The sequence below is a fragment of the Ranitomeya variabilis genome, chromosome 2 (assembly GCF_051348905.1).
Source record: "Ranitomeya variabilis isolate aRanVar5 chromosome 2, aRanVar5.hap1, whole genome shotgun sequence".
Lineage (NCBI taxonomy): Eukaryota > Metazoa > Chordata > Amphibia > Anura > Dendrobatidae > Ranitomeya > Ranitomeya variabilis.
In genome coordinates, this window is record NC_135233.1 from 286,158,211 (window position 1) to 286,171,520 (window position 13,310).

Below are 13,310 nucleotides of genomic sequence, written 5' to 3' on the forward strand. Positions count from 1 at the left end.
TATGGTCGTATGGACAGATACTCCAGCCTCTGCTAGGGAACTCTGTAGCTCCTTCAGGGTTACCTTTGTTCTCTGTGCTGCCTCTCTCATTAATGTCCTCCTTGCCTGGCCGAGAGGTTTGGTGGGTGGCCCTCTCTTGGACGGTTTGTTGTGGTACCATGTTCTTTCCATTTGATGGTAATGGATGTGATGGAGCTTCGGGGGGGGGGGGGGGGGGAATCATCAGAGACTGGGATTTCTTTTAATCACCCAACCCTGACCTAGACTTCTCAACAACCGTTTCCCTGGTTTGTTTGGAGATCTCCTTGATCTTTGGTTAGTGGTGCCTCTTTCTTAATCGTGTTGCAGACTCTGTTGGCTTTCAGAAAAGGTAAAGTGTATATAATGGCAACCCATGTGTCACTTAGATTGCACACAGGGTGACTTCCTGTCACTAAGCACCTGACTTATAAAAGTTGGAAAACTTTGAAACACATTGTCGTTTAAACCGCCTAAACTTGGATCTGCATCCCTTATTCTTTCTCCATGGCAGTGCAGATTAGCGCATCACATCCAGTTTTGATTCTTTACTGTTCATGTTAGGTCCTTTCAAGATTTGAGTAGCAAGTTGATAATTTCTATTGTTATCTTCCCCTATCAGTGAGTATTTTTATTTCTCGCCATGGCTAGCGCCTTGTGATTGTACCTTTTCTTCTAATTATACATTTAATAAAGATAAAAGTTTAAGAAAAAGGTACACTGGGAGTTGTGGTTTGAAAACTCTCAGAGACCTTTAGGTGGGCGATCAGTGTCCTAAATCCTGGTCTAATGATACAGAATAAGGCTAGGTTCAGATTGCGTTAGGGCAATCCGTTTAGCGCTAAGCGCTAGCGGATTGCGCTAACGTAATGTCTTTTAAACGTCCCCGCTAGCGCAGATTCCCGATCTGCCAGAGCGGGGAACGGATCTCGGGCGCGCCGCGGACGCTGCAAGCAGCATCCGAGGCGCGCCACAAAAGAACGGCACATCGCTAGCACGTGCCGAAAATGGCACGCGCTAGCAATGCGCTTTAACATTGCTGGCAATGGGAGCGCTAACGGATGCGTTGCACGGCGTTAATTTCGCCGTGCAACGCTGTCCGTTAGCGCTCACACAAAAACGAAATGAGAACCTAGCCTAACAGTTGATGCTGAAGATCCCACCAGGATATTCATAAAACATTGCTTTTGCTAAATTAAGACTTATTCTACTGAAAAGAGTTGCTCACACAGCATAGGTGAAAAATATCTGATTTCTGAGGGTCCTATCGCTAGGATCCTCACCGGTTAGGAAAATAGAGATCTTGTGTCCCACTAGAATACAGAGAATGCAGTGGCAGCATACATGCCGTACCACCAGAGTCTAAGGAACTGACTGAGAAAGCCAAGTACAGGACTATATGGACTTCGGTTTGCGGCTGAACAAGATGGCATTGTTACCTTCATGGGAGGCGGCTGCTGGCGGAATGTAGCGGTCTGTCTGGTGTCCTGCTTTCTGGCTACCTGGAGCTGCTGGGCGGCTGCAGCTGCTGCTGCCAGGGATTCTGGTATAGGGGGCTCCTGGGGCTCTGTCTGCCACTCGGCTTTCTGTTTTTCAAAGTAGCTACAATATAAAAGACAAGTTACAACCATTGTCATTCCAAACCAACATTCATCCCATACAGCCGGGTCACAGACCAGTCTGCAGGTGCAAACAATCACTTAGAACAAATGGGCCACCAATGGAGAAGGAAACTTTGCACCATGTCTTTGGCTCAATAATATCTATGTACCCGTGGACAGCGGACGTAGGTGGACACCCATAGGAACGTATATAGAGGCCTCTCCAATCTGTTACAAATCCATTTAATGGAAGGAGTTTTCTACTATTTTGTAAATTGATGTAACAGGATTTTTACTGACTTTGCTTGTATTGCAAATTTAACAGAAAAGAGAAACTGGAGCTTCCAATTAGCAGAACTTAAATGGACGTAGGTAGAAACACAAGGAGAATGTAGCTAGCCAGCGCCACAGTACTTACTCCAGAGACAGCTTCTCCTCCTCCTCACACAGGTCCGGCAGCCTCTGCAGACCCAGCGTCATTCTCAGGGCATCGACGTGCTCCTTCAGAGGTTTGTATTCTTCATGCAAGCGGCGCGTGGACTCCAGCAATTTGTTCAGGTCATTCTCAGACTGCTTGATGGTGTTTTCCATCTGCAGTATAGAATAAGAACATTATCATACTTCGTTTTACTTATTTCTAGCAACCAAAATTACAACACCAGACACCCCAAGGATCAAGTTACTAATTGTTTTATATGTTCAGCATCGACTATACAGCTCTGGCAAAAATTAAGAGACCACCACATCAAAACCCTGTCATGGGCAGCCCAATCTCCAGACCTGAACCCCATTGCAAACCTCTGGAATGTAATCAAGAGGATGATGGATAGTCACAAGCTATCAAACAAAGAAGATCTGCTTACATTTTTGCTCCAGAAGCAGTGTGAAAGACTGGTGGAAAGCATGCCAAGACGCAAGAAAGCTGTGATTAAAAATCATGGTTATTCCACAAAATATTGATTTCTGAACTCTTCCCGAGTTAAAATATTTGTATTGTTGTTTCTAAGTGATTATGAACTTGATTTCTTTGCATTATTTGAGGTCTGAAAGCACTGTTTTTTTTATTTTGACCATTTATCCTTTTCAGAAAAAAAATACAAAATTTATTGCTTGGAACTTTGGAGACATGTCAGAAGTTTATAGACTAAAAGAACAATTTACATTTTACTCAAAAATATACCTATAAAAGAGAAAAATCAGACAAACAATATTTTGCAGTGGTCTCTTAATTTTTGCCAGAGCTGTACTATAATATATAGAGAGAAAGGGCTTGATGGACACGTCTCGCTTATCTTCCAGATCACACCGCTCCTCAACCTCCCGGCTTCCTGTTTGCACTCCTGTAGATTGACAGTTCGGAGCAGCAGCACAGTTACAATGCTGAATAGCACTGTGCACTCTCTGATGCTGCAGCATAGGAGCGGAGATAGGATACCAAAGCTGGTCCAGATCGTTCACTCCAGTAATCCAGCCGCATTTAAAACAGTTCTCTATTGAAAAGGGCTTGTAAGGGCTTTGCATACTCTGCTATGCTGCTAGATGCCAGCGGTGGCCGGTAACCTAGACAATGAGCATAAAACAATTAAATACAATTTCCTCCAATCTTGTGAACCGAGTAACTTTTAATGAGATTATAACTGCAAAATTGTTTGTTTTTCCAAGTTTTTTTTTTTTTACAATTTTAACCATTATTGGATGTTGAGACAACCCATTAAACAGCAAAGGATGCAGCCAAACAACAAACAGGAAAGGGAGTTAAAATAAATAAATGTCTCTAGATGTTGGAGATAACCAAGCTACCTCCATATGAAACACAATGGGAACATCAAAATGGTCAAATCTGCCAACAAATATCTTAAGTCTACGGGTGCACATTTTCATCTACTGCTCCAATCAAACCAGGGACCCTTTACTGGTGTGACTGGTGGTGGTCATAGTGGTGGGCCCTTTGTGATTTACTTTTTCCATAGTTTTTAGGTGGTAAATGTATATACATGTATTCAGCTGGAAAAATCCATGAGCTCCAGATTTATTGTTATTCATGGACAGGTCCTATACTGATAAGAGTACAATTCGTATAACTAAAGGAAAGAATAGCTGAAACATCAGGATTATTCGTCTGGTTATGTCTTTGTGGCAGTTATAGGACCCGATTACTCTAATTGTCATCTTTTAAGGGGATAATAAATTAAACCTTAAAAACTGCAGATAATTTTAGGCAATTATAAATTGTAGAGAAATGGCAGTTATGTAGGGTTCTACACTAATCCTTATGTGGAGAAAAAACACCTTCAATATAGAAATTGTTTTGTTTTTGGCTCATTTTCCATCCTTACTAAGCTGCATGTGTTGCATTTTTTCTGCTCACCCATGGAAATGCTCGACACAAATGGCAGCATAGTCACAACACATCTCCTCTGTCACATTATATACATGTGTACGTATGACACAGCAGAAGACATGATGGTTTAGGTAGGACCAGGGCAGATCCCCAGTAAACAATGGTATAAGGTACTGGGTGTGTGGCGCCCCAGGGTCCTGGTCGTCACAGTAGCATTGCTTTCCTCACGGGGAGAGTGATGTTACGCTTGAAGGCAAGAAGGGACAACTGTAACCAGGTAACACAAGCATGCAACACATTCACACTCCAGACCACCAGGGGGAGCTTTTGATTATATATATATATATATATATATATATATATATATATATATATATATATATATATATATATATATATATATATATATATATATATATATAGTCTGTAGGGAAAGTTGGCGAGTTCTTGCCAGGGAACAGACTGGATCAGTCTGAGGCAGAGGAGGGTTTACGGAGCTGTGGCAGCAGTTCCCGGAAAATGCAGTGAACGTTCAGGAGAGCAAAGCACAGGAGAGGATACCAGGGGGAGACCAGCCCCGAAAAGGTGCAGAAACCGGTAGCCGGAACACAGAGGATCGTAAGGCCCTCCACGACTTACATCAGAGACCGTCAGGACAGCTGAACTCCACGTTACCTGTCCGCCTTAGTACCCAGGAGGCACGGTGACACCCTTAGAGGCTGGGGCGTGCTAGAGTCCATATAAACCGCCTCAAGTCACCAGTCATACGAGTCATGTCCTATCCGATATGGGGGACAGAGAGAGCAAGAGAACACCTGTGAGGACCTTATTTGAAGCCATAGGCAGTAAGGGACTACAACACCACAGCGCTAGAGGAAGGCTTTGATTCCCACCTGGATAAGGTAACTCCTAATGTGCCTCCAAGCCGGCCGGACCCTGCCTGCCCTGTGGTCTGGTGCTCTGGACTGTGGCTGCTGAAGTCTTCAGTAAACCAAGGTAAAGAGACTGCAACCTTGTGTCCTCGTTCTTCACTGCACCTCTCACCATCTTCCATCTACACACCGGGAGCCCTGGGGATATACTTCACCTGTGGGAAGGTATACCATCTAGCTGCCATAACATCACCCCAGAGGACCCCTTAAAGCAGCATCGGTCACCCTGACCAAATACCACAGGTGGTGTCACGAACATAAACTTTATTCCCTTTAACCCCTTCATGACCTTGGGATTCTCCATTTTTGCCGTGTTCGTTTTTCGCTCCCCTCCTTCCCAGAGCCATAACTTTTTTATTTTTCCATCAATATGGCCATGTGAGGGCTTATTTTTTGCGGGACGAGATGTACTTTTGAACAACATCATTGGTTTTACCACGTCATGTACTAGAAAACGGGAAAAAAATTCCAAGTGCGGTGAAATTGCAAAAAAACTGCAATCCCACACTTGTTTTTTGTTTGGCTTTTTTGCTAGGTTCACTAAATGCTGAAACTGACCTGATATTAATATATAACTGGTGAAAAAAAATTCCAAATTTAAAAAAAAAAATTGCGCCATTTTCCGATACCCGTAGCGTCTCCATTTTTCGTGATCTGGGGTCGGTAGAGGGCTTATTTTTTGAGTTCCAAGCTGATGTTTTTATTGATACGATTTTGGTGCAGATAACATTCTTTTGATCGCCCATTATTGTATTTTAATGCAATGTCGCGGCGACCAAAAAAAATAAAATAATTCTGGCGTTTCGAATTTTTTTCTCGCTACGCTGTTTAGCGATCAGGTTAATGCTTTTTTTTTTAATTGATAGATCGGGCGATTCTGAACGCGGCGATACCAAATATGTGTAGGTTTGATTTTTATTTTTTTTTTGTTTTATTTTGAAGGGGGCGAAATGGGGGTGATTTAAACTTTTTATTTTTTTTAATTTTTTTTATCTTTCACTTTTTTTTTTTTTTTTTTTTTTTTACTTTTGCTATGCTTCCATAGCCTCCATGGGAGGCTAGAAGCTGGCACAACACGATCACCTCTGCTACATAGCAGCGATCATCAGATTGCTGCTATGTAGCTGAATTGCAGGCTTGCTACGAGCGCCGACCACAGGGTGGTCTCAAGGACCATCATGTGACGGGGGTCGGCGATGCGCTCATTTCCCGCCCGATGGCCGGAAGCACCGGTTAAATGTCGCGGTCTGCGTTTGACAGCGGCATTTAACTAGTTAATAGCGGCGGGTGAATCGCGATTTCACCCGCCGCTATTGCAGGCACATGTCAGCTGTTCAAAACAGCTGATATGTCCCAGCTTTGATGCGGGCTCACCGCCGGAGCCCGCATTAAAGCAGGGGTTCTGACCTCGGACGTACTATCCCGTCCGAGGTCAGAAAAGGGTTAAAGATCTTCTCCATTTTACATGAGCGCCCTGGGCCACGGACCGGGTCGCGACCGTGACATCCCCTTGTGAAACACCGGACCCGGTACCGAGTACCCCACGGCCCGGGCGGGGCAACTCAGGTGCACTGATGCTGTTAGTGAAGATTATTTGGAGGCGCACTAAGTGAAAAGTAAAGGCCCATCAGTTCTCCGGGTGTCAATGGTGTGACCTTTTGCAATCTTACTTACAAATATGCCAAAATGTAAGAACTCATAATAAGCATGGTATTGCAGAGAAATATTTAAATTGGTCACTTTATATTAAAGGAAAACTGTCAGCAGGTTTTTGCCATTTAATCTAAGAGCAGCATAATGTAGGGGAAGAGAGCCCGATTCCAGATATGTATCACTTGCTAGGCTGCATTGTAGCTCCAATACAATCAGCGCTTTATCAGCAGGAAATTATCACTGCAGGACTAGATTTCACATCCAAGACAGTGCAGCTAATCTGTGTAATCCCGCCTCCACCACTGATTGGTAACTTGCTGACAGTATACACAGGAAGCTGCCAATCAGTGTTGTGGGAGGGGTTATACACAGCCCAGGATTCTGACCACTGCTACATCTACAGCAGAGAAAACAGGGATTCTATCAAAACTACAGCAAGCAGCCCAGTAAGTCACACATCACTGGAATCAGGCTCGCTACGCCCATGTTGTGCTGCTATCAAATTACAAAACAAAAACCTACTGACAGATTGCCTTTAACAGAGAAGTTTGGTACATTTATTGTAAAAATGGGTGCTGATGGAAGAGGATGTGATCAGCTCTGTCCATCACCTTCCTCCAATTGGAAAATGGCTTTCCCTGGTGCACGGTTTTGCAACTGTACAAGGCTGATAGATCTGGTCACTTGCGCCTCTTATTTGTGGATAGGAGAGCTAGGCAGTCTGTGAAGGAGGAGAACATGTAACCCCTTTAAAGTACGTTTAACAACACAACTCCATGATGACACCTATTGCAGTTTACAGCGATATCGCAGCATTGGGGATAGGGGAAAATATGTGTAAGTGGGTTGAGAGCTGGCTCAGGGATAGGAAACAAAGGGTGGTTATTAATGGAGCACACTCGGACTGGGTCTCGGTTAGCAGTGGGGTATCACAGGGGTCAGTATTGGGCCCTCTTTTTAACATTTATTAATGACCTTGTAGGGGGCATACAGAGCAGAATTTCAATATTTGCAGATGACACTAAACTCTGCAGGGTAATCAATACAGAGGAGGACAATTTTATACTACAGGAGGATTTATGTAAACTAGAAGCTTGGGCTGATAAATGCATAGGCGGACAAACCGCCGGTTCAACCTGTGCGGCTTCACCGGGGTCCGGAGGCTCCAGGGGGCCCCTGCAGGCATGGCCGGTGTTAGGGGCAGGCAGCTGCCTAGGTCCCCACTCCTCCAGGGGCCCCCAGCTAGCGGCACATCACGCAGCTGCTATGGGGCCCCTGTGAGGGAGGGAGGCTTCCTGCCGCCAGCGCCGACTCTCCCGCCGCATTGAACTATACCGGCGTCTGCCGGTACAGTTCAAAGCAATGATGGAGGATAAAGAGTCACCTGACACGCCCTCTCCCATCATTCCCCGCTCTGCCTCTAACAGACACTGCTGCGCACTCACTGTGTGCCGACAGGAGCAGGAACTGGAAGCAGCGCGGGCACGAGGAGGGGTGAGGAGTGTGGTTTTTTTTTTTTTTTTTTTTTTTTTAACTATAACAGTGAGTACTGGACTGTGGGGCCATTCTGGGGGGGGAAGCTGAGCTGTATACCATGAGGCTGCGTGCTGTATACCATGAGGCTGCGTGCTGTATACCATGAGGCTGCGTGCTGTATACTATGCGGGCTGTGTTGTATACTAGGGGGGGGTACATTATACGTTATATTCTATGGGGGAGGCTGTGTTATATACTATGAGGGGTGCATTATATTCTATGGGGAAGGCTGTGTTATATACTATGGGGGGCTGCATTATATACTATGGGGAGGTGGGCTGTATTATACATCATGCGTATGGGGGTTACATCATACTCTGTGGGGTGGCTGCATTATACTATATGTGGACTGCATTATACTGTATCGAGGACTATGGGGAATACATTATACTATATGAAGACCTATGGGGTGCATTATACTATGGGAAGTGAATTGTACTACATGGATGACTATGGTGGTGCATTATACTATATGGAGCACTATGAGTATTATATTATGTGGAGGACTGAGCAGTGTATTTTAATATATAGAGGACTATGAGGAGTGTATTATACTATATGGAGGACTATAGGGCACATTATATTATATGGAGTACTATGCGGTGTGCATTTTACAATATGGAGGACTGAGGTGCACATTATAATATATTGAGGACTATGAGGTGTATTATACTAAAGAATCAAAATGCTGCCTATTCATCGAGTGATTGGATTGGTTATGCCGGAACCGAAATCATTGAATTCTCAGCAGCACATCGCCGGTGTAAACTGTAGATGTGCTGCTGGTAACATGATACTGTATGGTGATCTGTTAGTGATCATTCTGTTCCCATCATTCTTTCTCAGACAGTGTAAAGAGGCCGGGAAACAAGCGTTGAACAACTTCAGTATTGTCGATCACATTCCTTTAGTGGCCTTAACTCAGCGCTTGTAAATACAATAGAAATGCTTCTGTGTGATGTGCAATATGTTAGGATTTGAGGCCCCATTTTAAACTTTGCCTAGGGCCCCACTTTGCCTAAAACCAGCCCTGCCTGCAGGGTGGCTAATAATGAGGGCAATCTGGCCAGTTTATCCGTCTCCGGGGGGCCCCTGGCCAGATTGCCATCATGGGATTGCAGCTCCGCTGCCTGCAAGAGAAAAAGGCAGCGGAGCTGCAGGGAATGGATCCATCCTGCTTCCTGCCACACAGCAGCAGCTGAATGACATCATCATTTAGCGCCACGGCTGTGTGAGACAGGAAGCTGCCAGCGATGGTGCGGCTTCAGGATACTGTGTGAGCAGAGGTGAGGTGTGTGTGTGCAGAGAGGTGAATGGTGCTGTGTGTGTGTGTGTGTGTAGGTGGAGGAGAGGGCAATGATGGGGCCGAAGGCAATGATTGGGTTGATGGAGAGGGTAATGATAGGGGTGGTGGGGAAGGAGGAAATGATGGTGGCAGTGGAAAGGACAATGATGGGGGTGGTGGGGAGGAGGCAATGATGGAGGTGGCGGAATGGGCAATGATATGGGGTGGTGGGGGAGAAAGCAATAATGGAGGTGGTGAATAGGGCAATCATGGGGGTGGGGGAGAGGGCAATAATGGGATGCGGGGGATTTATAATGGGTTTAAGAACAGGGGGAGGTGGAGGAAGACATTATTATCGATTATTATGTCTAATACAGTCCCTTAGTATAAAGTGTACTCACTTATGTGTAGCACAGTCCCTTAGCTTTGTCACCTTAAAAGGAGGGGGGCCCAGGCACATTTCCTGCACAGGGGCCCCAAGCAGTCTGTGTCCGCCCCTTGATAAATAGCAAATGAGCTTTAATGGGGATAAAAGCAAGGTCATGCACTTGGGCGGAGCAAATAAGATGTATAATTATGTGCTTAATTCTAAAACCCTGGGCAAAGCTGTCACTGAAAAATATCGGGGAGTATGGGTGGATGACAAACTCACATTTAGTGGCCAGTGACAGACAGCTGCTGCAAAGGCAAATAAAATAATGGGATGCATTAAAAGAGGCACAGATGCTCATGAGGAGAACATAATTTTACCTCTATACAAGTCACTAGTTCGACCACACTTAGAATACTGTGCACAGTTCTTGTCTCCGGTGTATAAGAAAGACATAGCTGAACTAGAGCGGGTGCAGAGAAGAGCGACCAAGGTTATTAGAGGACTGGGGGTCTGCAATACCAAGATAGGTTATTACACTTGGGGCTATTTAGTTTGGAAAAACGAAGGCTAAGGGTTGATCTTATGTTAATGTATAAATATATGAGGGGACAGTACAAAGACCTTTCTGATGATCTTTTTAATCATAGACCTGAGACAGGGACAAGGGGGCATCCTCTACGTCTGGAGGAAAGAAGGTTTAAGCATAATAACAGACGCGGATTCTTTACTGTAAGAGCAGTGAGACTATGGAACTCTCTGCCGTATGATGTTGTAATGAGTGATTCATTACTTAAATTTAAGAGGGGACTGGATGCCTTTCTTGTAAAGTATAATGTTACAGGTTATATATACTAGATTCCTTGTTAGGGTGTTGATCCAGGGAACTAGTCTGATTGCCATATGTGGAGTCGGGAAGGAATATTTTTCCCCAATGTGGAGCTTACTCTTTGCCACATGGGTTTTATTTGCCTTCTTCTGGATCAACATGGTAGGGCATGTTAGGTTAGGCTATGGGTTGAACTAGATGGACTTAAAGGGAACCTGTCACCCCGTTTTTTGAAGATGAGCTAAAAATAGCGTTAAATAGGGGCAGAGCTGGGCGTTACATTAGTGTCTTTGTGTGCCTTTATTACCCACCTAAGCTGCCGAAATACCTTTGTAAAGTCGCCGTTTTCTGCTGTCACTCACGCTGGTCTGCTCATATGGGTGTGGTGACAGCGCTGTTTCTCCCCCAGAAACCTGCTCATCATTCTGTTGGTGGCGTAGTGGTGTGCGCATGTCCAAAGCGAAGATCCACTGCCCAGGAGATTCAAAACAGCGCGGTCTTCGCCATTCGCCGTTTACCGGTGGGTGCGGCCATCTTTCCTGTGTGGCCGCGCGTGCGCAGATGGAGCGCTCTGCTGCCCGGGGCTTCAGGAAAATGGCCGCGGGATTCCGCGCGTGCGCAGATGGAGATCGCGGCGGCCATTTTCCTGAAGCCCCGGGCAGCAGAGCGCTCCATCTGCGCACGCGCGGCCACACGAAAGATGGCCGCGCCCACCGGTAAACGGCGAATAGCGAAGACCGCGCTGTTTTGAATCTCCTGGGCAGTGGATCTTCGCTTTGGACATGCGCACACCACTACGCCACCAACGTAATGATGAGCAGGTTTCTGGGGGAGAAACAGCGCTGTCACCACGCCCATAGGACCAGACCAGCGTGAGTGACAGCAGAAAACGGCGACTTTACAAAGGTATTTCGGCAGCTTAGGTAGGTTATAAAGGCACACAAAGACACTAATGTAACGCCCAGCTCTGCCCCTATTTAACGCTATTTTTAGCTCATCTTCAAAAAACGGGGTGACAGGTTCCCTTTAAAGTCTTCCTCCAACCTTAAAAACTGTGTTACTATGCTACGATGTATTTTACATATTAACTTTTCAATGACAATGATAGAAAATCAACAAGGCATGTAACGGTTTTCATTTGCGATCAATGTGCATATCATGACAGCATCTAATAATTCCTGAGGGGAAAATCCCTTGGAAGGTGTAACTACCAGAATTGCACACACTATCATTCTTGTAATGATTACGGATATTAATGGGACTTTCTCCCTTTGGAATAAATGATGTTGGATCATGGAGGGAAATGAAGCAAAGCTAATTTTAGTACAATTACAACAAAACTTCACCGTGGGGATAATGTCACAAACAATTACGTTACTCTGACATTTAACTGGCAATTTGAATTTTGGTATGGATGACTGGAGAGAGTCGGACCATCAGGAAATATGGAGATCCGATATAAAAGAATCACTAGACCCCCGTCTATGTTTGTGTCTTGCACATTTAGGCACAGCTGTACTACACACGTCACAGGGGCGTAACAATCGCGGTCACAGAGGGTGCGACCGTTAACCTGTGGGAGGGGTCCCTGCACTGCAATACATGCTGCCGGCCAACCAGAGGCCAGCAGCTGACGTCGGAGTGCCCGTGACATCATGTGCTACCCATTGCTGCACGCAGAAGTCAGCAGCCGTCTCCTCCGCTGGCTAGTGTAAGAAGCTCAATACTTTTTCCCCCCGTGTCATTTTTCATTGGATGAGTTGTTACCGACATCTGGTGAGAATTTCATGTCAATAGCACCTTTAGAAATAGATTTACTTAGAACATTGGTGACGTGTTCAATACTTATTTCACAGACTGTATACCATGATGGGCCCAGGATAAGGGACATTACTACATAATGGGAGAGGTAGTGGCAAAATGTGTGTCCTTATAGGATTTAGAATGATGGGCCCATACATCTGACCAACATGCGGGTGGCCGCAGGTCCAAACCTTGCACATAAGTCCATCGGACTCTTGTACCACCACTGCATGTCACATTTGTTATTACTCAATAGTGGGGGCATGTAATGTACCGCAGAGGTGGTCCGAGCTGCTGCTATGTGGCTCTCGGAGAGAAGAGGCACAATGCTCTTTGCTGTTGGGAATCCTACAAAGAGTCTCCATGTACTGTATCTCCAGTGCTATTGTACTGTTAGCAGACAAAAGGCAGGATAATTGGTCAAAGTGTTATGAAAAAAAGAAGAGAAGGAGAAAAATACCAGGTCCTTGGTTCTTGATGGTATAGCTTAGCACTATCATGGTCGCTCCGTCTGATCCATGCTGTGGGGTCAAGTCTACAAGTTCACTCTATCCTTTGCTTCTATTAGACAAATGACACTGTCATTTTGGGTTTATGCCTTACCTACTAGTGGTAATATTTTTCACACTTTTTGGACACCATCAGTGTCTACAGTGTATATAAAAGTCTACATACCCTTCTTAAAATTCCAAGTTTGTCATGTAAAAAAGGGGAAACATACCAAGACATTTCAGAACGCTTCCCACCTTTAATGACAGCCATAATCTGTACAATTCAACAAAGTATTAGTTTAAGGGTGTGACTATTTATGCCAACACATTATTTTAATTCTTTATTTTTCTTTTTGCATCCGAAAAGATTTTAGTTTACTTTTCAAATTAATTGTACAGATTATGGGTGACATTAAAAGGTAGAAAAAGTTCTGAAATGGTTCTTCTTGAA

The 13,310-nt window shown here is 44.9% G+C and overlaps 1 protein-coding gene across 1 annotated transcript in view; it reads right to left on the reverse strand.

Moving 5' to 3' along the window:
• Positions 1–13,310, reverse strand: part of ZC4H2 (zinc finger C4H2-type containing) — a 36,425-nt gene that overhangs the window by 3,962 nt on the left and 19,153 nt on the right. The window contains exons 3-4 of the mRNA XM_077285077.1: positions 2,038–2,210; positions 1,458–1,620 (exon numbers count right to left, since the gene is read on the reverse strand). Of these exons, the coding sequence (XP_077141192.1) occupies positions 1,458–1,620; positions 2,038–2,210 (336 nt within the window). The remainder of the gene's footprint in view (positions 1–1,457; positions 1,621–2,037; positions 2,211–13,310) is intronic.